Source organism: Brachypodium distachyon, chromosome 3 (assembly GCF_000005505.3).
Source record: "Brachypodium distachyon strain Bd21 chromosome 3, Brachypodium_distachyon_v3.0, whole genome shotgun sequence".
Taxonomy (NCBI): Eukaryota; Viridiplantae; Streptophyta; class Magnoliopsida; order Poales; family Poaceae; genus Brachypodium; species Brachypodium distachyon.
In genome coordinates this window covers 40,959,102-40,985,001 of record NC_016133.3, presented here as the reverse complement: position 1 = coordinate 40,985,001, position 25,900 = coordinate 40,959,102, and the positions used below count along the sequence as shown (strand labels likewise).

Here is a 25,900-nt window from a genome sequence, read left to right as displayed (position 1 = left end):
AAGACTATTATGTTGCAACGATTTTGGATGTGTTGCTAGGTATTGTTTTGATGATTTAAATGTCTTCTTCGTTGCTGCATAAAGTATGTCTAGATCTTGCAAACGTCAGCTTTTGTCCTGCATATATTGAGATTTTGGCTAAATTGATTTTGCAGTAGATCAAGAAAAAAATCAGAAGCATCCGGCCCAATTCAGAACACCCCCCCCTCTCCAATCCGGCCCAAATCGATTTTCCAAACATAATGTTACGATGATCGAACATACGGAGTACGAGATTCATAGTTTTAAGTGGATCAGACGGTCAGGGAGATAACCGATCCCACGTTGGGATCAGCCAGCGGACATCTATATCGCTGTCATATATGCGCGCGCACACACTCGCACTGTCGCACAACGTCCTCCATGACCGAAAATTAAAAGAGCCGTACCAGCATTGTCATAGTGGATCAACCAGTTGAGAGGCACTGTGCGTAGGCACGTTCTGCATGGCAAGTCAGGGTGCGGATCTGCCGCGGCTCGGAGCTACATGCAGCCTCCAGCAGATCTCGTCGGCGAGCCGCACAGGTGGCCGGAGATCGACCGTAGCGAGGTGCTCTATGCGACTGTGCGCGCTAAGGCTACTCGCGTAGATCATATCAAGGCCTAAGCGTCGTCTAAAGCTACTAACATAAGGATTATTCTTATAGCTGACAGAGTTCAAATCAGGAAAAGAAAATTATAAGCAGACATATAGAATTTGCGTTCTGACCAACTTGCCAACCAGATTCTTCAGAACATTAAACCTCTCCAACTGTGACTACAAAGATGACTAAACTATGGAAGAGTTTGTTGCATCCGAGCAGGAAAATTAGGGGCTTCACTTGCAGAAGATATCCCCTGGCAAATGCAACCAGTTACGTCTAGATAACTCAATTCTTCCAGCTCTAACTACCAACATAGACCTGCACTAGTATCTTGGAATTGAACTTTACAGTTTCTGGAGCCCGACAAATAAAGTATCATTCCTAGATAGGCTACTGAATTCGGCAGACTAGGCTGTGCAGGTAAATTTCAACCCTAACGGTAGCAAATACATGAACAAAAACCAACCATGCACCAAGTCTTCAGGTTCACCCACAGAGATGGTTGAAAGACAGCGGCACCATCTCAGGGTTGCCACGAGCCATCGTTGGGCACCAAACCCTGAAGAGCCATCTTATCCCTGCAAGAAGGGCAAATGAGGGCCTGCGTTTGCTCAACAGGGCCAAAATGGTGGTACTGGCCGTTGCACCACATACATACTTCCAAGGTCATGCCTCCTCCATTGACCATCCTGGACAAGTTCAGATCCCATCCTGACTGGGCCCGAGGGCCACTTCCCATCTGTAAAGTTGGCTCAGATGTCCTGACAAAATTCTGATTGGCCATGCTGCCAAACTGAGAGGATTCAGCAGGAGGTCTGGAATTAGGTCTGGCCATGCTTCCAAACTGAGAGGATTCGGCAGGAGGTCTAGAATTAGGTCCAGCCATGCGCCCAAACTGAGAGGAATCAGCAGGACCTATAGAATTAGGTCCAGCCATGCGCCCAAACTGAGAGGATCCAGTTTGCAAGTAATTAGAACTGGCCAAGCTCCCGAACTGAGAGAATCCACCAGTCAAAGAATTAGGTCTGGCCATGCTCCCAAACTGTGAGGATCCAGCAGGCAAAGAATTAGGTCTGGCCATGCTCCCGAACTGTGAGAATCCAGCAGGCAAAGAATTAGGTCTGGCCATGCTCCCAAACTGTGAGGATCCAGCGGGCAAATTATTATTCCTGCCCATGCCCCCAAGCTGAGTGGATCCAGATGCAGCAGGGCTGAGATCTCCATAACGAGCCGATATCTGCTGCTTCTGGCCACCAAATCCAAGTTGCAAGTCACACTGTTTTCAATATTGCAAAAATCAGTTATCACATGGGTATTCACAGCATGAAAGGTCTATGTTTCAACAACGTAAAGCACAAAGAAATTAGCTTTGAAAGAAAGAATACAACTGAGATATAAAAAACAATCATATTAAGCAACAGCTGCAAAAACCAGATTGCCAATCAGCACATTTATAGAAGTATAAAATATAAATTGTATACGTTCCCTGCAAAAAACAACAGATTTTCTATAAAAACGAGGGGCCTACAGGGGAGGCAACAGGGGGGACACAGTTTTGTTCCTAGACAAAGAGACGCCAGGCTTTTGTTCGCTTCGTTAAATAAGAAGCAAGGTTAATTCACCTCACAGGAGCCAAAGCCTGCTGGCGAGGGTGATGCCACTGCGCAAGCACCACTGAGCTAAAGTCCAGTTCTATTCTATAAACATATAACGTAAATTTCACATGTAAGAATGTATTGTTTATAAAAAGGACCTAGAAGATCAAAGAGGTACTGTGCTCGTATCAATCTAAAATTAACTTGCAATAATTTGTTTATAGGTATTTATGTATCTGCATAATTTCTAGAAAGTGTCAAATTGCGAACCAAGTGAACTGCAAATCTTGGTAACTATGAATAGAGCAGTTTACAAAATATTTCTTTTAAGTGAAATATTGTGATGTCTGAACCAGTGTAGTTTTGCTACCATGCAGAGCTATGAAGCACCGATACGGCCAGCACTGCCGTATCCACATGCTCACATGCCAGGATACGCATGACTCTGAGTATACCCTGATCCACATGCTCACATGCCAGGATATGCATGTCCCCGAGTGTCCCCTGATTTTCGAATTAAAGAAAAAAAGGGGACGAGTGGATCGGGATCATAGCTACCGGATTTGGAGTTCGCTCGATTGGCGATTTGGGTTTGCGATTCGGAGAACGGGTTCCCCGATCACCATGCATATATGTGCATTCATAGATTTTTTTTACGTCATTAAAAAATGGCAAACATAATCTGGACCAAAGCCTGCAGGTGAACTGGCAAAAGCCCAGCCCAGCAATGCTGTGGCCTGCACTCCTGCGTGCACCCCAATCGACTCCGGCTCACGGAGCACGCCGCCACGCCCTTCCTCTGCTTCCTCTTCCTGCAGGCGGCAGCGTACGGCGGCCTCCCACTCCTCCGGCATGCGGCGGCCTTCCTCTCTTTCCTCACATGGCGGCCTTCCTCCTCCCCCGTGCGGCAGCCTTCCTCTCCTGCAACACCCGTTGGTGATAAGAGGTGGCATCATCGAGCGGCGAGGGAAGCACCGCGGCCAAATGACAAGCCAAATTGGTGATCGAACTGTGTTTGTGCAGGTCGTGAATCGGGCCGTGAATTCGAACCCCGATCTAGATGGCCCAAAGGCCCCGAAAAAAAACTAACCTTGCAGGGGGCGCATGGCTGGACCTAATTCTAGAACGAATTCGAACCCGGTTCGGCGGTGTATTGAGCGAATCCGGTAACTATGATCGGGATGGCCCAAAGGCCCCGAAAAAAAACTAACCTTGCAGGGGGCGCATGGAAGGGACCATTTGCTCGAGGCTTGACCTGCAGCCATCGCTACCACGCCGCCACCGGACGCCGCAGCTGAACTCGCTGGCCGCTGGACTAGCCGGCCGCCGCCGCTCAACTCATCCGTGGTCGCGCCGCCGCCAATCCCCTCCGCTCTCTGCCCTCCGGCCTCCGCCATCCAGCCTCCAGCAGACAGCCCCTCCGGCTTCTCTCTTCTCCCTAACTGATCCCCTCTCCCTCTGTTTTTATACCCACGAGGCACTTTTATTCTTTATACATGGCATTTTTTAATTTTATATAGATATATATATATATATATAATATAATTAACCATATTACCGTACGACTATTTTTGGAAAGAAATAATACCCCTTAGGCAGTTAGGCTAGCTGGCTTCTACTGATGTCGTACGATTATTCTTTATACATGGCAGTTTTTTATTTTATATTATATATATTCGCTGTATCCCCGTATGACTGTTTCCGGAAAGAAATAAGTCCAATTTACCCCCTTAACTCATCAGGAAGTTAAAAAAGCCTGAACTATGGAACCTTACATAGGCCAGGCGCTCTGGCAATTTGTTCGAGGAATGGGACATTGGGTGGACACTGGACGTCCTACACTGCTGAGCCAGCGTTCGGTTCTCATTTCAGCCTAAGTTAGTTCGGTATGAAAGCTAAAAAAAGAAGGTAAAACAAAATAACTGAAGTTCCTCCCCAGCCTTATCAATCCCAAGCCAATAAACTCGCATCAACCATTCTGCCCCAGCCCAATAGTAAGGCCCTGCAGTCCTGTCCTGCCATCCTGGACTCCTGGGCTCTCTGTAGGCACTACCAGCCTGCCACACAGCCACGCTAGTTGCTCCCCTGGTCCCACACTGCTTCCCTTCGTTGCTAATCTATCGCGAGACAGAGCCAAGATCTGAGAGACTGCTATAACTCGGCCATGCATGCATGTGTACGCACGATTTTCTAAATTACTAGCTACATACTGAACATGTTAGGCTCATACTACCATGTAAAGAATTTATGAATTGGGTAAATAAGCCCCTATCAGAAATCAAAGTACTGTGAATGGAGTAGAGCACATGTGTATATTGTAGAACTTGTGGGTAAATTCACCTATGCATGCTGATCAATCTGTACTGACTCTTAAGGGATAGAAAAAAAAAGAGTAGAGTGTCGCGATCCATTTTTAAATTCGCGTGAACTTCGGTTAGTACGGCATTTACTGAAGCCATACCAAAACAGTTCGGTATTTAACGAAACCATGTTTGGATTCCATAGCATGTTTACAGAAACCATACTGTAACAGTTTCGTATTTACCAAACAGTATTTGGATTCCATATAGCATTTAGCGAAGTTTAATATTGTTCATATTTACTGGATGCCATAACCCCAATTTCTGGCCTCCAAAAAAAAATCAAACCAATGTTAAACAGTGCAAGAGCTATCAAAAGGTCTACAAAAACATGTAAATTTTACCTGATCTTTGGTTGTGCTGCTCCTCGGAACATCACCAACAGAATGAACCAGAGTGGACATACTACCAAAATTGGCCTGCATAGACATTAGACCGTTGACATTCTGACTAGTGTTAGCTGCACTGAGTGGGGCGCAGCTAGGAGCAGCTCCATTGTAATGGTTTTGCATAGCGTTACTCGGCTTTCCCATCATGCTATGCACGTACCCATTTGGTTCATTGTTGCTGATGGGCCTATTAACAAAAGAACCCTTCATGTTGTTGGCATCACTTCTATGAACAAAAGAACCATTCATGCAGTTGACATCAATTCCCTTGGTAAAGTTATTGGCTGTCAAAGTGTTTGATTCAGGTTGTGAACAGCGGCTTGGAGTATTGGGTTTTAGGTGACTGAAGCTACTATTAAATTGAGCACAATTCCTTCCAGTGACATCAGCAGTATAGATACCACTATTATAAGCTTCAGCACTAAATCCAGCTGCATTACTTGTTCTGTTCTGCATGGCATCCATTCGGGTACCGTATGCACCCTCTTTGTCACTGTCCTTTGGATGTGCCGAACGGGAAGGAAAACAATCCACGCCAGTTGCAACAGGAGAGGTAGGGTGTGTGCTCAAACTAGAGTGGTACACCATAGTATTATTCTTGTTGCTAAAAGTATTGGCAACAGCATCATCACCATGACTAGCACTAACACATCTGGAAGCATTAGACGATCCATTAGATACACCAACAAAACCAGATACTTTATTGTTCGATCCAGAACAGGAAGATGTAGTAGATGCACCATCATTATTATTAAAACTGCCACTAAAACATTTTCCAGCAATAGATGATTGATTAGTGTCATCAAGGGAAATTGATGTTTCGTTGTTTGCACTAGCAATAGGGAAAGATATTGTGGCTAGGCATGAATTAAGGTTGACATCTCTTGCTTTCACAGTGTTATTCACCCCACCATGCTTAGAAGCAGCCAAGCCACGATCAGTAATTTGGTCCTTGTAATGGTTGGCATTTGCCAAAATAGTAGGTCTGAAATCATTGTAACTTCCAGCTTGATCATTAAAATCTGCAACTTCAGGAAGGCCACCAATCCTGCCATCCAGTTGATTAGCTATTTTTGGAACAGTTACACCAGTATAGTCCGCTGAATTGTTTCTATATTTGCATGCGCTTCGAGTATCTGTAACGGGAGAAATCTCTTCAGATCTAGAACAAGCTTCAACGGGCCTATTGAAATTATCCATGTATTTTGTGCTAAAAAATTCTTTAGCTTTTGAGCTATCACCCCCTTTATCTTTTGGATAATTTAGATGCTGAGAACCAGATTGTCCTGAAGTCTTAGCGTTTTGTTCACGTGATTCAGTAAGCTCCTGAAAGGTAAATTGCATGCCTGTCAATGAATCATCAGCTATCTCTCCTGATGAGATCTTATCTAAGAACGCTTCAGGAGTAAGCCCGTGATGCTTTGCATGGGCTCCAACATGACCAAAGTACCATGATTGCTCCTCAAAGGTCTTGTGACATAGAGGGCATTCAAATTTCCCATCTTTGCCTGCTACTGGCTGACCAAATTTGCTACTCTTCCTGCGCCTCTTAGCCCCCTTTTCATGAAATAGCATATGGTGTTGTGCATAGGCACTTTGATCATGAAGAGTTAAATTGCATTCCTGGCACTTATAAGTATTTGCTGGATTTATATCCCCTTGTACCTTACCGTGAGAATTGCTGGAATGACTGGAAAAGGCAACAGAAGTAACCGGCAACACATTTTGGTTGTCCACAACTGAATCAACTTGATGTTGGAATCCAGCAGCCTGTCAGATACTCCATAAATCAAACTAGGGAAACACAAGTACATAAAAAAGGGCATACACTCTAAACTTACATCATTATCACCATCGCCGTCACACAAGTCACGCTGTCCGGTGCTGTTATGCTGAATAGGAACTTTTCTGACCTCCGGATACCCAAGGAGTGACATAAGATATGCAGAAACTTCTTTGCAACTAGCAAACTTACGTCCTGTGGGACTGGAAAATATATTTGTACATTTAGTTATGATATGGAAAAAAAAAGAACATACGCAAATGCAAAATTGGCCTGGTATGACTTAAATACCAAAAATATTACGAAATGGATTCACTGGGCAGCATTCCAAGTGTCTCTTATTTCAACTAGGTTATCTAAGCAAAAAAATACAACAGTCTGAAAAGAAGGCCGTGCAGGTTATTGGACATTGATTCCTGCCACCAAAAGGGAGATAACCTTAAGGCCCTACTTGGACTGTTGGATTTTATTTTATTTTGGTGTGGGCGTGGCGGGGGTTAGTTCAACTTTGGGGGGAGACGGGAAGTTGAACCAAATACCACAGCCTCCCAAAACAATACGACAATCCAAGCAGGATTTGAAAGGAAAAATGATTCTACTGAGTTTACAAATTAAGCAATTTAAAGGCAAGACATAATTTTCATCATAATATAGAAAAACAATCATCAAGAATAACGGTGGAATATAATATCTTGGGAATATTTTAATTGATTGGAAGGCTGATCAATGCTCATACACAATAACGAAGCACCAATCTTCATTTCACACACAAAAATCCATTACTATGATTTAACTAGAATCTCAGTTCATGTTCCCTTGGGTTATTTATTTTTTGTACAATAACATTATTAACATATAAAAGGTATTCCTATTCAGGAGACATGCATGCCATAAATTTAACAGCTAGGCTATAATAAACGATTCTAGCATTCAAACAAAAACATCCGCCCTGATAAATTCATGGTAACTTAAAAATTGATAGTGCTAACCTAGCTTAAATGTATACATGAACCAAAACCACCACACACACAAATCAATCAGCATACATTATCATATCCATATTGTACACCATAGGAAGCATCAAGATTGTTACACAATTGTAAGTCATGATTTCATTCCATACATTGGTACCACCACTACAAAGATATCATAACGCATAGGGAAATCATGACAAGGCATAGAAGCAAACCTCACGTAAGATAAGCAATGCACCCAAGCTTGGCGCGCCTTCCGCTTGAGCCCGAGCTGCAGCTTCCAGCCACTAGGGAGGTGATCCCCGAAGAAGGACGCGTCCACAAACTTCCTCTTCTTCCTCTGGCTCACCCACTTCCCTCCGAGTCCTTTGATGAATCCCATCAGTTCTGCCTCAGACATCAGCCCAGCAGTCCGCTTTCCTAACTCCTCATCGTACAGGCCATCGAGCTCTGCGAGCCTCACCAGATCAACAGAGATCCCCTTGGAGTTCGTAGTCTGCCGGTCGGGGTCAGGAGACGGTGAGCGCGGCGGCGAATGGGAGGTGCCGAGTAGGGCTAGGGCTAGGGTTTCGGGTGGAGGCGGAGGAGAGGACGGGCGGGAGGGGTCGTCGCGGGCGAAGAGGCTTCTGAGGTGGTAGGCGATGAGGTTGTTACCGGGGTCGTTCCCTGCTGAAGGCGCGGTGGCGGGAGGGGAGGTGTCGATGGCGGTAGGGGCGGAGGAGGATGAACCCGCGGCGTTGCCGAGGCGCAGGCGGGTGAAGGTCTGCTTGCGGGACCCGGCGCTCTCGTTGAACACGGCGCGGTCGATCTTGAGAGGCGGGAGGGGTTCGGCGTCGGGGGAGCTCCCCGGAGCCACGGCGTGCGCGGAGGCGACGGCGAGGGCGTCGAGGTCGGACTGCGAGAGCACGCGGAGGTCCACCACGGGGACCATCTCCGTCGCCATTGATACCATCACGAACCCCCACGGCGGCGTCGCGCCCGGGGCCGGGAGGAACGCGGCGGGCGGCGGCGGTGACCCCCGATCCGAGCGTCGCCGAGGAGACGGGCGGGGGTTTGAGAAATGGGAATACGGGCAATGGGACACGCTCGCGGACTACCTCTGCACCAAGTCTCGGGCGGAAACGGTTGTCGTGTTTCTAGGTGGTCAGGGCGACCGTTGGATCTGAGGAGAGGGGGTCGCTAACGGCGCAGATCCAACCGATGACGACAGAGGCGGGCACGCAAAATTCAGCCGCGTGGGCTTGGTTGGCTCGTAAATTTGTTGGGGTAGGTGTGGTTTGATGGAATGGGTGGGCCGCCGACTCGTCAGTTGTGGCCCAATATGTTAGGCATTTCCATCAAACAGCCCCACTACTCCAGAGGCCCAGACCCCCCCCCCCCCCCAGCTATTTAGCCCGCCCGTTAGTGGTTTAGAACAAAAAGAATCACTTGCCCTAAAAAAATCACCTTTTCTTTCTTTTTATGTCATTTATTATTTTTTACTTAATTAATTTTTCCAAAAGAGTCTAATACGGAGTACAATTTACTTTGCAGGTTCTTATGTCTTTCTTTATTTTTTTGAGGAACCGTCTTTCTTTATTTTTGCGCAAAAGGTTCTTATGTCTTTCAATGATACAGGCAGTTCTCTTCACAAAAAAAAATGATACTACATGCAGTTCAGTTGTTTGCCACTTGTCTTTTTTTTTTATCTATTCATCGACGGAGGAGCAGTTTCATACGTTGTATTGCAAAAGCATGGCCCAGACATGGTGTGTTCGACGGATCTTAAATTCTCAAAGTTTAAAGTGCGCGGCTCATGCAGCTTTTGAAAAACTATAATGTCAGCTTGTGCAAATACGGTATTCTGCAATTCCGTTAGCACGAAGAAACGGCAAGATACGACTGTATAGATTTATTATGTTTCCTTTATGAATCAGTAAAGCGAGATAATTGTTCTTAAAAATCCAAAAGGCCGAGATAGCCCTTTGCGTGCATCTTTTTCAGAATGACAATAAGTTTCCTTTTTTTGAGGACCCTAGATTTTCTTAACCCTCGTGCATTATTTCTAAATGCTAATTTTAAAGTGTATTTGATTATCTAACGGTAAGCTTTGATCATCAAAACGATCCAGGTTGTTTGTTTGTATATAGTTTGTTTTGCTCTTGTTTTTGGCTCTTGCCTCCCCTTTTTTTTCGTTTGTTCGGCCTCTGGATTTTGTAACTTTGGCCGTCTGTTCTAATGAAAAAGACACACAGTTTGGTGCGAGTTTGAGAAAACAATTCGTGTTGAAAAGTATTTTCATGCGACAGTGGCTTTAAAACCACTAACAAAATATTATGTGCATATAGCAAAATTTAGTCTGGCAAATCAAATCATGTAAGGATCTAGTAGCTAGCAAGGACGTGAAGCCAGCATTGGAGTAGACCAAGCTTACACCGTACGTGCTTGATAATCTACTCGCTAGGAGTAGGCCATAGTAGTTAGCCACCCGCTCTTCCTCGTTAACTGTTAACATGACGTCGTGCTAGCCAAATAGAGTGCGTCAAACACTGGTTACAGCAGAGTAGCACAGTATAGCCCTGTTCGTTACAGGGTGCTTTCGTTCGTTTCTCCAAAATCAGCTCTTTTCTTTTCTTTTTTGAACATCCATAATCAGCTCTTGGGTCCGACGACACCCAAGAGATTTGCTGGGCGCGTGGGCGTTGTTTAAAAAATAAACCCGGTGGTTTTTGTATGTAATAATAGATCAAATCTTGCGGCTAAAACAGCCACATGAAGGCGGGTGCTTAACTGAACTGTTTGCTTCGTTTCTGTTTCTACGAGAATGGGAGCATAGAACAAGGGTCCGATGGGCGAGAGCTGTGTTTCACCTGAAAAGTAGTTGCTGAGAAGCCCAAAACATGTGCTCAGATAGGAGTAGACACCAGCACTAATGCACCTCTCGGTAATCGAATTATCTCACGTGAATGATATGGGCGTTAGGCACTGTGGCCCATTCGGTACAATTATCCTCTTCCCATCATTGCCTTTAACATGAAACCACAGCGCCGTGATAACAGGAGTATATGGTCCACCATTGATCCTTTGCTCCATGTCCCTTCGGTTTTGGATTGTAATTGCCGATCTCAGTACATACGATCAAACTTTGCGGTATTACTAATACTTTCGAAAATCAAGTGTAATCATCATTAAGCAAGTCAGAAAGATCGAAGAAGGAGAAAACAGTCATGATGCACACGGGGACAGTCAAGGACAGGGGATTAACTAGCAGCACTATACACTCTATCCTTGCCCAGCACCCAATGATGGATGGATTCGCCATGATTCCATCCCTCGGACCTTGGTCAGCACAGCAGCACATGCTTAATGTACATGAGAGTGAGACCCGACATGCAGTAGATGCGGTCCAAAACATCATAAGCAGAAACTGGAAATGAGGATAGATCGAAAACAAAAACAAAAAAAATTAAACGAAAATGTCCTAATGCTAAAGCCCAAAGAGCAGGGACCATTGATAGGAGCAAAATTTCTATTCAGGACGGAACTGGAGGTTTTTAGCTACCCACTGTGTAGAAATTTACTCCACGGATCATACCATCCCCCAAAAGAAAAAAAACCGTCGTCCCTTCCGTCGCCGGCCGGCGATCTCTGTGCCGGATGGCCCGGATCGGAGGCTCGATCGATGGCGCGCGTCAGGGGTCGTAGAGTCGGTCGCGGCACTGGCACTTCCACCAGAGCGGCTTGTAGTTGTTGGAGAGCGGCACGACCGGGGGCGCCTCCTGGGCCGTCGTCGCTGGGCCGGCCGGCGCGGCGAGCGAGGGCACCTGCACCGCGCCGCACGGGCTGCACTGGTAGCACTTGTTGCGGCAGCTCGGCGGGCTCGACCCCAGCCGCACCTTCTGCTCCTGATCCTCCTTCTCCCCGCCGCCGCCCTGCTGTACGCACACACAGTCGACTCAATCAGACTCAAGAGATGAAGAGATTGAAAGATTAATGTTACAAGGATGGATATTTGATGGTATGTACCGTGGGAGAGGATGAGTAGAGGGGAGCTGATGGATGCCTGGCGGCGGAGGCTGGCTCAAGGAGGAGAAGAAGGCTCAGCGAGGCGGCGACCGTGAGGATCAGGATGGCAAGCATGGCAGCTGGTGAGCTCATGGTGAACCCGATCGACCGCTCAGTCGTCAGCCAGTCAGTCAGAACCAGGTATGGGGACAAGGGTAGAGGAAGAAGAAGAACAACAACAGGAAGAAGACGAAGAGGAGGAAGGCTACTACTTATAGCAGGAATCTAGAAGCTGCAGGCAAGCTTTAGCTAGCTCTACTGCCGCTCTAGCGCGCGTGTATGTATCAACGTATGTGTATCTATGGGGGCGGGAGGGCACTGCTGCACTGCACTGCACTGGTGACGCAACGACTGACAAGGAAGGAGGAGGCCGCCAAGGGGTCAAAGAAACAAAGACGACGGCATGGGGAAGGGAAGGCTTCGACGATAAGAGAGCACGTAGAGGCACAATTTCCAGGAGACGTCTCTCTCTATTTCTTATTCCCCGCTCTAGATTTTCCTGATCTCTCTCGTCAATGACACAGGCTTCCTCTCCCTCCTGCGCGCTATCTTTATCACCGTCTCCTCTGCTCCGTGCTGCGACTGCGAGCAATGGTGAGATGAGATCTCGGACTCAAGCGGGGCCCTGCTGCCTGCGACCGAGCGTACACAGGACTGTACGGAGCGGTCGCCGCTGTAAACACTCATCACGAGCGAGCTGGCTAGGATTGAATTCCACGGGTTTTATTTACCGCGACAGCCAGCAAGCAAACAGCAATGGCCAGAGCCGGCCATTGGTGGCCCGCCACCTGGGAGCACGGGTCCGGGGCTTTGACTAGCCTGCCTGCAGCTGCTACGAGTGGTCAGTGGAGTATTCATGGAACGGCCAACGAGAAAATACATCGGATCCAACCCGGCAACGGCAAAACGGTGCGCGCAGGCGAGCGGCCAGGGCCAGGCACCAACAACAATATTGGGATGATCAACTTAAATGGCAGATTGGGCAGTTAATTCAGGTGGTGTGCAAACCGAGCTGTCAAGTGGCCAAAATTCTCCCATAGGAGCCAATAGATGCCCTGATCCTACCTCCGCTTGAAAAAGTTTGATCAAGCTTATATATCAAGAAATATCAACAGCTATAGTACCCAATCAAGATCCACCAGATTCATCATTATAATTATTTTTTCATGGTTACTCATTCTTTTACAGGATTTCGTGGTATAACTTGTAGCATCAAGATGTTTTGATTCAGTCTCGAAGGAGGCAGAACGCATTCATTGCTTTTTTCCACTCAAAAGATAGTACAGTACTTGCTTAGGTACATATGTACAGTAACATACTAGCAGTACTAGTATACGGCGTATGTAGAAGGGGGAAAGGATCTGTTCTCCTTTTTGTCCTTGCAAAACCTTTTACATCCGCAGAAAGGCCAGTCAAAGGCCAAGAAGACCCAAGAGGCAGAAAGGACGTCCTCTGCCAACCTACGCTGAGGTATGAAAAGGTGGGTGCTGGCGAACAGCTCTAGGCTATGCTGTCACGTCCGCGTCTTATTATGGCGAGGCAATGGAACAGTCAGTGACTTCCATAGAAGAATGTACAACTGCGCTATTGTTGACGGCAGCACGTTCTTCTTTCATGCCAAACTTTGCCGGAAGCGGACGTTTAAAACAACGGTTAAGACCATTAGATGAAGATCCAAAGGCTGTTGCAGGTGACAGCGAAATTCCAGTCAGCTGTGCGCTATAAGCGCCTTTTAAAACAAACGACTCGGCTCAAACAAGATGTTCAATGTTGTACGGAGTACAACAAACGGTTTTATCACCATTTAAACAATAGGCATTCTGATGATAACAAGGTTGTTAGCATCAGACTGTCATTGCAAAAAAAAAAGTATCAGACTGTCATTTACCTTCTGTTAATGTTCTGGAATCTTTATAAACAGGTATAGCGAAAAATATAATGTATCATGGGCATATCTGACAGAACTTGGTAGAGCTAGACACCTGGATGTCTGGATACTACGTATTAACATAGCCTACAATAAAAGAAGCAATTATAATTAAGATTCAGCACAGTGCTATCTAAAATACGAGAAAATAGCCTAAACTCCAGAAGCCATGCATGGATCAAACACATATGCCAACGGCCCAACAGCATGGCTAAGTTACCAGGACAAATCCTTGTCAGCGTCCAACTCACCCCTCAGAGACTGGTCCCAAGGATAGCAGTACCGTTGTTCCTTTTCTCTCCTCCCCGGCATGATCTAGTCAGAAGCTCAAAGGTATGGGCATTGAAGTGAGGGTGGTCCGCGACTGGAGCAATCCCCCCCAGTTATTAGGTTGGTGAAAGAGCCGACCGATGCATCAATGGCGTTTGGACAGAAACGTCTGCCAAAATGCATGCAAGACCCCAGCTGAATCCAACTCTCGATTCAAATACCAGACCAGTAGTCCACCATGTACGACTAGTCACGTTTGCCTGTTTGGGCAGCTTATCCTTTCATGAAGCGCACAGCACAGCTGCAATTTTGTGGGGGTACTTATACTGTGGGCGAGATAAATTTCCTAGGTAAACTCATTGATAATTTTTAGAGCTAAAAACTCATTGATAATCAGGGAGTATTGCTCATGACAATAGCACTGAAGTGTACTACCTCCGTCCCAATATAACAATAGCTTTGAAGTGTACTATCTCCGTCCCAATATACGAGGCACGCACGCACCCTAAACCCCAATTCCCATGCTCCGCTTGTCAGCCTCTTATATGATGGTACTGAAAATCAAATCTCTTTCTTTTCATTGCTTATTATAGTTATTACATACAAATAGCGTATAGCACCAGTTACGCCACCACTAGCCTATACTACTTACAAGTACAACATCGTGGCCAAAGAAAACCTCTGCCAACTAATTATTTTGGTTGGCTATTACTTGTAAATACCAGGATACAACATTAGACAGGTTTGCGGTTTAGGGAGGATTTACCGGTACTCTGTCCATGATCAGGGAAAAACGGAAAGATTTTCTCCGGTGACATGCTGTGCTTCAGCAACTAGCCTTTTGACAATTTCACCTGCTGGTACGATCTCCGTGATTAGCCCAACACCCTGGCCAGCATACATGGCCATGCTATTGATATCGCCTGTTGTTGTTGCATTAGGGACAGTACCAGCAAACCGACGTACATCCTTGTGCTGGAATTGGGAAATCATTGTTTAGTTGTCCGTTATTCAGGTCCAGATGCAGAAGTACGAAATGTGCATTTAAAGTTCTAATGAGTGCTTTGCCAAACTACTCTATCATGCTGTTTGTACGTGACATGTACAAAACAGCATAATAGATCACCATGATTTATCACATCTATGATACAGTATGAGTAGAACATTTTCAAAATCATTTGGCACTTAAGAGTGAATATGCACATAAGCACATTATGTCGTTTTAACTTGTATCAATACTGTGTATCTAGCAAGTCCGGAAAATAGATTCAGGTTTAACTGAATGCAAGTAAATAAATAATCCTAATAATAGTGAAAGAAAAAAGGCAAATATAACTGAGATACCATTAACAAATAAATATAGGTCTTGCCCCAAAGTCAGAAGTACCATCACGCGATTGACTGTAGATGTCTATTAGTACAAGAAAACGGCACCGTAGGTGGTCCCATTTCGGTTGAAAGGAAAGCACATTATAACCGGGAAATGTCCTCTTGCACCTGGGTGCGACCGCACCCTGAATCTGCACCTTACAAAGCACGTTGAGATTCGTAAACGCTATCTTCCTCCTATATGTATTTGGATCCGTATGCCCATTTTAATTTTGTATTCTTCAACAGTGTTGGGCCCACCATGTGCTTTGCTTCCCTTCCACCACCGCCTGATTTCTCTGCCCCCACCTCCCCCCACGCTATCTTCCTCCTCTGCCTTTCTCTCTCACTTTTCTCTCCCCTGCTCCCGTCCGACGGTGGCGACCGCCGATTGCTGCTCCCGTTCGCTGCCAGCTCTGCCCTTGTCCACTCCGCCCTTGTTCATTTCGACTAGAAGAACCCGTCCGCCTGTTCCTCCTGCGCCATGGATGTTGTCGGGGTTCGGCCGGCTCCAGAACGAGCCGCCGTTCTCGAGATTCCGGCGGCTGGATGCCGGAGTTGGGGAAGACGCTGCGGTTGGACGTTGTCGGAGCCGGACCCCGTGAAGATGAACTCGGTGAAGATGTCGGCGGCGCCATGGACGAGCTCCGCCGTGAGAGAGGGGGGGACGGGGGCGGCGGGTGCTGGCTGGCGGTGACGACGCGGTGCGGCCGTGCCCGGGCGTGGGGGTGGCGGCACCCCGGTGGCTTTTTCGTGCCCGGGCAGGGGGGCGGCGGCACCACGCGTCCGCGTCATGCTGACCGTGGCCACGCCGTGGACGAGCTCCGAACTGCGACAACGGATCATGGCCACGCCGTGGCCGAGCTTGGAACTCCGGCGGCCCTCCCCCTGCTCCGACGATTTGCAGCTCGATTTATTGCCCCGTCCCGCCGCCCTCGAGTTCTTGCTCGAACATGATGGCCGGGGGGGAGAGAATACCCAGCCAGGGTGCGTTCGATGTCGAACTAGACACGCCCAAGCCTCCATCTCCGGCTACGCCGCCGTCCCGCACCGGCCGAGGTCCCTGTTCCGGCCGCCATGGGCTGTTGGGTGGGAGAGAGAGGGGGGGGAGGGAGGCGACATTGCTGTGGAGAGGGCAGACAGAAGAAAGAAGAAAGGGGGGTTGGAATCCCACATGCGTGGTCCCCACGTGCGCCACTGCCATGTATTGCAAATGTATTTTGGAAACCGAAAATCAGGGGCACAGATCCCAAAACAAGGTGGGCGGCTCAGATTTCGGGTGTGATTGCCACCCGGAGCAAAAAATCCGCTCTCCATTATAACCATGCTACCATGCCCTAAAGTACAAGTAGCAAAATGATGCAGTCCTAGAAACAAGGAAGGTAAATGGGTACACAGAACATTTGAGAATTTATAGTGCTCCTATCAATGAAATAATCCTGAACTACGATGGACATTCAAAGTCTGATCGTATGAGCTCTAGAATTCAGTTCTCCAGTTTGGATGTAACTTGCAACGTAGGTTGGTTCTGTTGTGGGGGCTTGCCGGTGCTAAATTTGAGCAGCCTTTCCCCCAAGAACTCCTAAAGTTGCCTACCATGCCTAAATTTGGACAAAATTACAGGTCTATTAGAATTATGATCCCCTAGAAGAGAAGCTACATATGTTAGTCAAACCAAATCAAATGAACGAATCCAAGACTGTTTCTGACTACTAAGGTTTCAAGTAACATCCCCATGTTAGAAGCCTGCATTGCAGTTTGGCCAGCAAAGCGCTTCTGATAAAGCGCATTCACTTTTCATTATGTCCATATCAATTGAAATATTTTGCACTACTGATCAAAAGAAGACGATCAGAAATGTCAAAACAAAGATCATAGCAACTTCCAAATGCAGAATAAGGGAACAAATTCAAGAAAATGAAACAACAAAAACATACCACACCATGGATGATAGAGTGGCCTATAATAGGCTGATTTTCCTCTGTTTCATGATCTGGGAGATTCTTCCACTCAACATAGAAGGGTGTTTTCAGGACACGTTGTGGAGCACCAGGCCATCTAGCTCGCCCGAATACATTTGTATAGTCCGTACAGCTCATCTCTGTTAGCCTTTTCTTATACTGAGGATGTGCAAAGCTTTCCTCAGTAGCCACAAACCTGAATGTTACAGAATTTCCTATCGTGAAAACCAGACCATGCAACTATAAAATAAAGGTTCTGTTTCCAATATTCACATAAGGACAAGATTAAGAGAATACCTTGTTCCTAAGCAAACACCGTGAGCACCAAGTGCCAATGCTGCAGCATAGCCACGACCATCTACAATTCCACCAGCCGCGATAACCAGGATAGTACTATCCGAAAATAGATCCACTACTCTTGGCAGCAACGGTAGGAGACCCTCCTTTTTTTTCAAAAGAAAAGATGTTTGAGATGGAAAGCCCATGAAGACAATTCAATGGAGACAGGGATCTGAGGCTTGCTCTGCTTTTCCAGAGATGACACCACGAAAGGGACCTTAAGTTAAATCACGCTGTGTACGAGGGAAGAAAGCTAAATCACTAGCCTCACATATAGCATAGGTGCATGGTGTAGATTCTTAATGCATGTGTGCATGCTTCTTGGCAGATTGCCTAGGAACGTTTCACAAAATTGAAAAACTAAAAAACAACATTGAATAGTGACTTTACTTGACCAATCACATGCCCCCCTGCTTCATGGCCTTGAACAATAATTCCATCTACACCAGCTTCCTTAGCTTTCTCTGCCTCCTCAAGGGTACCGACCTGCACAAATCAAAAGGGAAAATCTAAATATCGATAATCGACAAAAAATATATGCAAGAATGTACTCCCTCCGTCCCATATTGACTCAAATTTTCCCAAATATGGATGTATCTAAAAATGTGTCTAGATACATGTAATATTTCATCACTTAATATGGGACAGAGGGAGTGCATGGTCATATCATCATCATAGAACACCAAGGCCTTCACTACAGATCTTGTAGTGGAACTTGTAGCGTATTTCTTGGCACCAAATTTTTCATCAAAGCCTGATTGCCAGAAGGCAAAGTAACAAAGTAATTCTCATTAACTCGACTTTATGTTCACTATCGGTATTCGGTAAGCCTGATTCTGTTGGCAGTCTCCATCTGTTAATTAAAGATCAAAGCCTGCTCCTTATTGTCCATCACATTTGACTGAAACCATAGGAGAACACATGACCTCTTTGAAGTTTGATATACACAGTCATGCCCATTGTCCATTCCTTTAGCAAATTAACGAAACATTAAGTAACCATCACTATCTACCAGCCACCAGCCGCCAATGACTTTGCCCCCACTCTTAAAAAACAAACATGATTTTGCTCCCCTGGTTTTGGGCTTATGAGTTGGACATTTAGTTAGGTCTGTCGGTAGGAACACAGAGTCTATTTTCAGGGCCATATCTTCGCATCAAAATACTAACAATGACATCAAATACGTTAATTAGGGAAACTGGAACAGACATTGGCTCACCAAACTTATCAGACAGGGAAATTGGCAATAACAACGGCACAAGTGGTAAGCACAAGCCGAAATTCATCCATTCCAGTGAACATGCATCTCACCTGATGCAAGACCTTGACGCCGGCGCGGTGGGCCTCGTCGACCCGCTCCTTGGGGAACTCGCCCCAGTACACCTGCAGCACGGCGAGCTTCTCTTCCAGCACAACCCTCAGGTTCTCCTCGTGCGGGAAGGGCAGCACGATGGCCGCCCCGAACGGCCGCTCGGTCAGGCTCCTCGTCCTCCGTATCAGCTCCCTCACGTGATCCGGCGCCGGCTGCAGGCAGGTAAAGCAAGCGATTAGCCAACACGAGACCCCAAAACAAGCGCGCTTCGAAAGGGCAAAGGGGAGGGGAAATCGAGGTACCCAGTCGGGGAGGCGGAGGAGGCCTATGCCGCCGGCGTTGGCGACGGCGGCGGCGAGCTCCGGGCCGGAGATGTCGGGGCCGAGCGGCGCCTGGACCACGCCGTAGTCGAAGCCCAGGATGCCCTTCCACCCCATCTTTCTCCCTGTATAGTGTCGCAGTTCCCGGTGGCCCGGTCGATCCCGATAGGTGTGTGAGTTCCGAACTGCCGGATGGTAGAGGCGGCGGCGGTTTTATAAGTAGGCCGCCGTGGCGAGTTGGAAGATGAGACGTGCGGCGACAGTGTGCTGCCTTTGGCGGATGCCCGAGTCCGTCCATGGCGCCGGGCGTCAGGAAGGACGTCATTGCGCGCGGCGGCGGGTGGGGGTTTTCCTTTTCCCCACATGGCAGATGGATACGGGAGCGAGTCGTCTGTTTGAAAAAGGAGGAAGAGAAGAAGAAACACTGCTTTTGTTGCTACGAATTCCAAGTGAACTTTCAGTACGGAGTATATTGTTCTCCAATGTGTAAAGCTATGTCTTGTGTCTCTTGTTGTTCGTATTATGAAAATTTGTGAAATTAGCCCATTGTATTATGATATGACGACCATAACACTTCAAAACAATTTTAAGCTAGAATAGCATTTGTATTTGAACTTTTAGAATTTTGTGAATAATTCATTGAGTCAAGATTTAATATCTGATTATTGTAACGGGATTAGAAGGCAAGTAGTTTTAAAAATGCTTTCAGCTCTTGGTTATGATCATCATGGGAGGATTGGGCAAAGTAGGATATAGTGGCTGCAAAGAGTTACTCCCCCGATTCTAAATTCTTGGCGTGGTTTTCGTTCAAATTTGAACTAGAACCACGGCAATAATTTAGGATCAGAGAGAGTAGATCCTTCACGTTGGGTATTTTGCCAGTTCTGAAAGCTGTTATAGAAACATTGGGTTGAAATGAACCCAATGAAATAAATCATATCTTTCATTATTCTAGTTTTTGTCATGCTCATTAGTGAAAGTTTACACCATAAGCTTATGTTCGTTTAAACCCAAACCCTCTCAGTCCAAAAGAAATGGCAAGAATTGAGGGGGATTTTAGTTCATTTTCACCTCAATCCATAATCCCTCCCAACACACTTCAATCTAGAGAGATTGGAAGAGAAACGAACGAGCCCTAAACAAGGAAACTAAACCCAACGATCCGGTTCTCTGGCTTAAACAGTGTCCCCGGGAAGAGATATCTTCAGAGCCGAATCGGGCTGATGCGAGATGGCGCGGCAATGGGGTGACATCAGCCTTCTCTTAATGGTGTCACATAGGATAAAATCTGATGTGGAAGAGAGAAAAACGAAGAGAAGTCACAAGCCTTCTCTTAATTAAGAAATGATCTCTTCACAAAAATGATAAGGTAAAGATAAATCAATTTTCCCATTATACTATATTTCATCTTTTCTTAACATTTATTTAGTTAATTTTATTCATATAACCATTAATTTTAAGATATAACATTAAGAGATAACCTATTGTACAACATGTTTTGTTGTCTTTTCTAAATGACGTGAAACACCTAAAATAAGACAATTTTATCGATCATTGTACATGCCATAACTCGCCTGTGTGGCCTTCTGGCCCGGCTGATCGGAAGGCCTTGGTGCGGGAGATTTCTCGTGACTATTCCGCTTCCATTGCTTGGCGGGCCAGACCACCCGCACGCGAGCCCGTGCCCGTCCTCAACGGCCACGTCTGCTGCTGGACTGCTGACGGTAGGAGAAGAAGAAAACAAGATCACAAGGCGGCGGCGTCGTGATCATATGCTTTGCGTACGGTTCCGCGGTTCCGCCCACCGCGCCGAGCCCGGCTTCTTTCGCGGCTTTACGGCTGCTTCGCGTGTTCCACGTTTGCTCATGGGATTATTCATGTTTTCCTCCTCCAAACACGCGTACGTACGTCGGGGCTTCATCAATTGTGTTTAATGGCAAAATTCGGATCCGCCTCACGATTTTGCCTGGATGCCCACCCTTCAGTTAGGCTGGTCCATCGACGACGACGAGCTTAAGCGCTGTGTTTTCGCATCACGATTCTTCTCTTCTATTTATTCCATACGGAGTAGTACTGTGTGTGAGGCTATTTAGTAGTGTGGCATTACCATAAACATAGGTGCTGCAACGTATCCACTCGACTATTCCCTTCGTCCAACAATGGAAGACATATTAGGATTCGGTTAACCAAGCTTTTGATCACAAATTACTTCATGAATATGTGACTAATGTGATCAAAATCATAACCATAAACAGATATCCTTGAGTAAGAATATAATGTATATGAATCTATGTCATATAATTATATATTAATAGAATAATCCGTGGTCAAATCATTGGTCAAAGAAAATCGAATACGTCTTTTATTATTGGACGGAGGTAGTAAAGTAGTACAGTACTTCAGTAGCAGACGGAAACTTGCTTGGTTATGTCGGCACACCTCGCCATCGGACATGGACGAACGGAATAATGGCTGTCAGTTTACTATGCATATTCTTCGAATGCCTCGCCGATCAGAATATACAAACATGCAGTTCTCAGTAAAATATATACGGAAATTTTGAAAAGCTACATACCCGTAAAAAAGAAGAAGCTACTGCCATGCTGTTCTGCCATCTTTCTTTCTGCAGTGCCGCAGCGTGTGCGACAAGCATCTTCAGCAGATCTTTTTTCTTTCACCTTAAAAAAAAACTTTGCCAGCCTTTTATAAAACGTCAATCAAATCCTTGAATTACTTTAAACAGAGTGATTGCTGCCACTTTCCATATGGCTGGCGAGAATGCAACACGTTGAAGTGGCTAGTTCCAGGAAATTCTGCTCTCCTGCAAAAACCTGCAGTGCAGGTAATCCAGGCAGAGGCATTTCTTGGTCAGGGAAGTCATGTTTTACAGATTGCGTAATTTTAGCGTCGGCGAAACCATATATATTGGCACTGGCTTCCCACGTATGCCAAGCGCTAAACTGCCAGCCAACCATGCCCAAGAACGGACGAAACGAACCGTACGTACTACGTAGTACGTGCTCTCAATTATTACGAGCTGAATATACGCTGGTCTCCATGACATCCACGAACCAATGTGCTACTACTCCAACGCCGATTCTTCTCCGGAAACGCATGCTCATCCACAGCTCCCTTCATCATTTGCAGAGCAGGCGCGGAGTCCTTTGATTTCCCACTTCTTCGTCATCTCCGGACCACCCGCAAGAACCGATCGACCACAATCCCACTTCAGCAGCCAATCTATAGCCTGGTAGCACTACTGGTACAGTCCAATGATTGATTGAGTGCCCCTATCGCGTTTTCTTCTTCTTCCCGGTACACGGAACACAGTGAGGTTCAAACGCCACATCCATCGATCGCCAGTTCGCCACTCCATCACACCTCTCACTTTGGCGTGACAGGATTTTACAATACATTTCCTTTTGTTTCCAGTGGAAAAATAAGCAATGGATGTTCTGAGAAAATGGTTCTGTCATGTCAGGCCACTCTTGTGTTATTGTTTACGTATGATCAGATCAGTCTATGTGTCGAGACAGAAGAGTTTCGTAAAGTGTTTTGAAGGGGATACATGGGAAACAGCTGAGATCCTGCTGGCTCCAACACATGACACGACGACGAGGATGACATGTTGGCACGAGCAAGGAGTTTGGTGCATGCCTCGTTACTAAAAGGGTGATTGCAATTAGTAGGAAACCTATAAACAATTTGCACGTGACTAGTCTGCAGAGGAGACAGAAGAATCTTGTCTGAGGCGTCGCCGCTGAGCTGGGACTTTATTTGCACTTTATCATGCAGCACGGGTGCTGTGTTAGCTGAGCTTTGAGAAGAAACATGTGAAACGATAGAAAACGGGTTTCCAAGCTTGAATTGACTTAAACATAACAAAATAGAAACTAGAACATGAAAAGAAAAGCATGTACTCCCTTCATTCTAAAAATAAGTGTCCTGTCAAATTCAGTGTCCTGAAACAAAATACAGTCGAATTTGGATGCATTGACAAAAAACAGGCCCGGAGGGATTCGTTTAGAACGCGAATAATCCAATTCGAGTAGATCTTTCAGAAACTGTCACAGACTCGCAGTAAATCCCCCGTGTTCTACACTTTCCATGCTCATAGAACGAGATATTTCATCCCATGCTGACCATGATGACACTCTCGAAAACCCCGTCCCTTCTCACGGAAGGAAAGCAAAGGACCCTCTCCCTCTGGAAAGACGCCCCACAGCCATAAACCCCACTGCACCTGGGCCCCATATCCCTGGACTTTCGCAGCCCACTAAAACTTTTCTGTAAAAAAATGCTACGTCTCCACAAAACATGTCCTCAAAAGTCGCGCAAAGCCCAGTGACGGTCGGACATGTCGGCCCAGCGCGTGGCCCACTCTGCCGTAACCCCTATATAAACCCCCCCGCCCAGCTCGGGTTCCACACACCTTCTACAACAGCTACTGGCAGCCATGGCCCACCAGCACCATCACAGCCTTGTCCTCCTGCTACTCGCCGTGTCTCTCGCCGGCGCCGGCGCGGCCACGCCGCGGCAGCTGTTCCTGGTAACCCAGCCGCCAGTGACGCTCACCAACCACCACGGCCAGCTGCTGACCGGCAACTACTCCGTCAACCTGCTCTGGTACGGCCGCTTCACCCCGGCGCAGCGCGCCACCGTGGCTGACTTCGTCCTCTCCCTCTCTTCTTCCCCGGCGCCGCGGTCCGTGGCCTCCTGGTGGGCCACCACGGCCCGGTACCACCCCGGCGCGGCCCGGCTCGCCCTGGGCCGCCAGGTGCTCGACCCGTCCCTCTCCCTCGGGAAGCGGCTCTCGGAGTCCCACCTCGCCTCCCTCGCCGCCCGCCTCTCCCCGCACCGCGGCTCCATCGCCGTCGTCATCACCGCCCCGGATATCCTCGTCGACGGCTTCTGCCTCTCCCACTGCGGCCTCCACTCTTCCGCCTCCTCTTCGTCCCCAGCGCGCGGCCACCAGATCGGCGGCGGAGCCCGTGGGCGGGGGAGGTTCGCGTACGTGTGGGTGGGGGACGCGGCGGAGCAGTGCGCGGGGCAGTGCGCGTGGCCGTTCCACGAGCCTTTGTACGGGCCGCGGGGGGCGGCGCCGCTGGTGGCGCCGAATGCCGATGTCGGCATGGACGGGGTGGTGATCAACCTGGCGACGCTGCTGGCGGGCGCCGTGACGAACCCGTACGGCGGCGGGTACTTCCAGGGCCCCGCCGAGGCGCCGCTGGAGGCCGTGACGGCGTGCACGGGGGTGTTCGGCGCAGGGGCGTACCCGGGGTACCCGGGCCAGCTGGCCGTGGACGCGACGACGGGGGCCAGCTACAACGCCGTCGGGGTCGCCGGCCGCCGGTTCCTGCTGCCCGCCATGTGGGACCCCGAGACCTCGCAGTGCTCCACGCTAGTGTAGAGAAGAAGAACGCCCGGATCGGAACGGTGAGGACGATCGAGGTGGAGGACCTAATAATCGATCCAAGGATCGTGGATGGATGGGCAGAATAGCTGGGGCTTTGTGTAAGGAAAGGTTGGGAGATGGGAGCCTGGGAAGGGGTGTAGTGTGTTCGTGCTGTTCTTGTTCTCTGTTCTGTGAATATTTTCTTGTTGTCAGAAGAAGCATGATGTAGTGGTCTTCTGATCTGTGATAAAATTAGGCTTAATTATTGTTGTGTTCTGTATATGGCATTGTTCCTCGCAATCTTTGTTGTGGCCGTGGCATGATTGGTCTATTCTGGATGGTAGCAGTGCTGTTGAGCTGATCTAGAGGATCCTGATCCTGATTTGTACAAGATGGATCCTAATCGTAATACCAGCGCACTGGTATATATACCCCCAAACCAAGTGACGGAAAAAAGACTGCCCGGTTCCTTCCAAAAATGGGTCAGGAATCACAAAAAATGGGTCAAGAAATCATCGCCCGCACAGTTACACAAGTTGCAATGGTCATTAGCGGTTATAACAGCCGACGTGGCATCTACTAGAGTACATCAAAGCATCGATTGGACTCGCGAGCAGAGGAGCGTGTCGAGTCGAGCAACGCACGCGCAGATGAACACGTACGAGCCAGATCTCTGTTTCTGTACGTAGCTAAGGCTAGGCGTATGGCGCAAGGCGGAGAGAAGAGAAGCTTGCAGTAGTGGTGCTGCAGGATAGTTTCAGGCAGGCGTATGGCGCAAGCGAGAGACGAGACAGGCGCGCGCAGAGAGCCCACATAGAGAAACGGTGGTCCGGGTGGAGAAGAAAAAGAAAAGCGTGGGGGAATCCATCCATCCAGGATGAGGTCGAAGCACCACAGTATGGCCCCGCCTGTGACTGCCCCCGCGCGCGCCCAGGGAGTGAGGGACTGCTCGCTGCTGCGCAGCTGCGGCGTGCAGAGCAGTCGAGGGCAGAAAAACTTGAAGGGTCTAGTAGTAGTGCTAGTGCAGGGACGGGTACGGAAAGGCGTCCCGGCGCTGCACGGACATGCATGGCCCGTGGTCCGATCGGACGCGACCCCTTCTGCGCGTGTGGGCCTCGACCGTCTCGTCTCGAGCGCACGGGGAGGTTTGCTGTTTTCGCGTAGCGTAGGCCTACCGTCCATGGCTGGCTGGCCATGCTCGTCGCTGCGCCAGCAAACGCATGCACGCAGCGAAGGGAGA

General features: G+C 47.7%; 4 protein-coding genes and 1 long non-coding RNA gene across 6 annotated transcripts; 1 reads left to right on the top strand and 4 right to left on the bottom strand.

Annotated features, from left to right (window-relative positions):
• Positions 1 to 701: 701 nt before the first annotated feature.
• Positions 702 to 8,809, bottom strand: LOC100843369. Its single transcript, XM_010236936.3, has 4 exons — positions 7,940 to 8,809; positions 6,809 to 6,953; positions 4,923 to 6,737; positions 702 to 1,899 (listed from the first exon to the last, which is right to left on the bottom strand). The coding sequence occupies exons 1-4, from the start codon at positions 8,674 to 8,676 to the stop codon at positions 1,147 to 1,149; spliced, it is 3,450 nt and encodes a 1,149-aa protein (XP_010235238.1). The 5' UTR covers positions 8,677 to 8,809; the 3' UTR covers positions 702 to 1,146.
• Positions 8,810 to 10,866: 2,057 nt separating this feature from the next.
• On the bottom strand, positions 10,867 to 12,276 carry LOC104584236 (EPIDERMAL PATTERNING FACTOR-like protein 1). 2 transcript variants are annotated; one of them, XM_010238435.3, is made up of 2 exons: positions 11,730 to 12,276; positions 10,867 to 11,638 (listed from the first exon to the last, which is right to left on the bottom strand). In XM_010238435.3, the coding sequence occupies exons 1-2, from the start codon at positions 11,859 to 11,861 to the stop codon at positions 11,396 to 11,398; spliced, it is 375 nt and encodes a 124-aa protein (XP_010236737.1). In that variant the 5' UTR covers positions 11,862 to 12,276; the 3' UTR covers positions 10,867 to 11,395. The 2 variants fall into 2 exon arrangements, with proteins under 2 accessions (XP_010236737.1, XP_014756777.1); XM_014901291.2 differs by having other exon boundaries at positions 10,867 to 11,635.
• Positions 12,277 to 12,963: 687 nt separating this feature from the next.
• LOC112271751 lies at positions 12,964 to 13,783 on the bottom strand. Its single transcript, XR_002965076.1, has 2 exons — positions 13,657 to 13,783; positions 12,964 to 13,449 (listed from the first exon to the last, which is right to left on the bottom strand). It is a non-coding gene; the product is annotated as an uncharacterized LOC112271751 (long non-coding RNA).
• A 728-nt stretch (positions 13,784 to 14,511) lies between these two features.
• On the bottom strand, positions 14,512 to 19,565 carry LOC100822352 (nitronate monooxygenase). The gene is made up of 6 exons (XM_003574619.4): positions 19,248 to 19,565; positions 18,945 to 19,157; positions 18,024 to 18,119; positions 17,592 to 17,737; positions 17,271 to 17,490; positions 14,512 to 14,940 (listed from the first exon to the last, which is right to left on the bottom strand). Exons 1-6 carry the CDS (start codon positions 19,380 to 19,382, stop codon positions 14,749 to 14,751), a joined length of 1,002 nt encoding a protein of 333 aa, XP_003574667.1. The 5' UTR covers positions 19,383 to 19,565; the 3' UTR covers positions 14,512 to 14,748.
• A 4,112-nt stretch (positions 19,566 to 23,677) lies between these two features.
• LOC100842767 (protein EXORDIUM-like 2) lies at positions 23,678 to 24,980 on the top strand. Its single transcript, XM_003572266.4, has one exon. The coding sequence runs from the start codon at positions 23,722 to 23,724 to the stop codon at positions 24,673 to 24,675; it is 954 nt and encodes a 317-aa protein (XP_003572314.1). The 5' UTR covers positions 23,678 to 23,721; the 3' UTR covers positions 24,676 to 24,980.
• The last annotated feature ends 920 nt before the right edge of the window (positions 24,981 to 25,900 follow it).

Excerpts from the sequence above, each read along its gene's own strand:
- LOC100842767 (XM_003572266.4), top strand. The coding sequence starts at position 23,722 with ATGGCCCACCAGCACCATCACAGCCTTGTCCTCCTGCTACTCGCCGTG.
- LOC100843369 (XM_010236936.3), bottom strand. The coding sequence starts at position 8,676 with ATGGTATCAATGGCGACGGAGATGGTCCCCGTGGTGGACCTCCGCGTG. Across the intron at positions 6,954-7,939 it reads CATTGCTTATCTTACGTGAG|TCCCACAGGACGTAAGTTTG; the intron begins GTTTGCTTCTAT and ends TATATTTTCCAG. Across the intron at positions 1,900-4,922 it reads GCAGCACAACCAAAGATCAG|TGTGACTTGCAACTTGGATT; the intron begins GTAAAATTTACA and ends TATTGAAAACAG.
- LOC104584236 (XM_010238435.3), bottom strand. The coding sequence starts at position 11,861 with ATGAGCTCACCAGCTGCCATGCTTGCCATCCTGATCCTCACGGTCGCC. Across the intron at positions 11,639-11,729 it reads TCTACTCATCCTCTCCCACG|CAGGGCGGCGGCGGGGAGAA; the intron begins GTACATACCATC and ends GTGTGCGTACAG.
- LOC100822352 (XM_003574619.4), bottom strand. The coding sequence starts at position 19,382 with ATGGGGTGGAAGGGCATCCTGGGCTTCGACTACGGCGTGGTCCAGGCG. Across the intron at positions 19,158-19,247 it reads TCCTCCGCCTCCCCGACTGG|CCGGCGCCGGATCACGTGAG; the intron begins GTACCTCGATTT and ends ACCTGCCTGCAG. Across the intron at positions 17,738-18,023 it reads GGGGGCATGTGATTGGTCAA|GAGGGTCTCCTACCGTTGCT; the intron begins GTAAAGTCACTA and ends TTGAAAAAAAAG.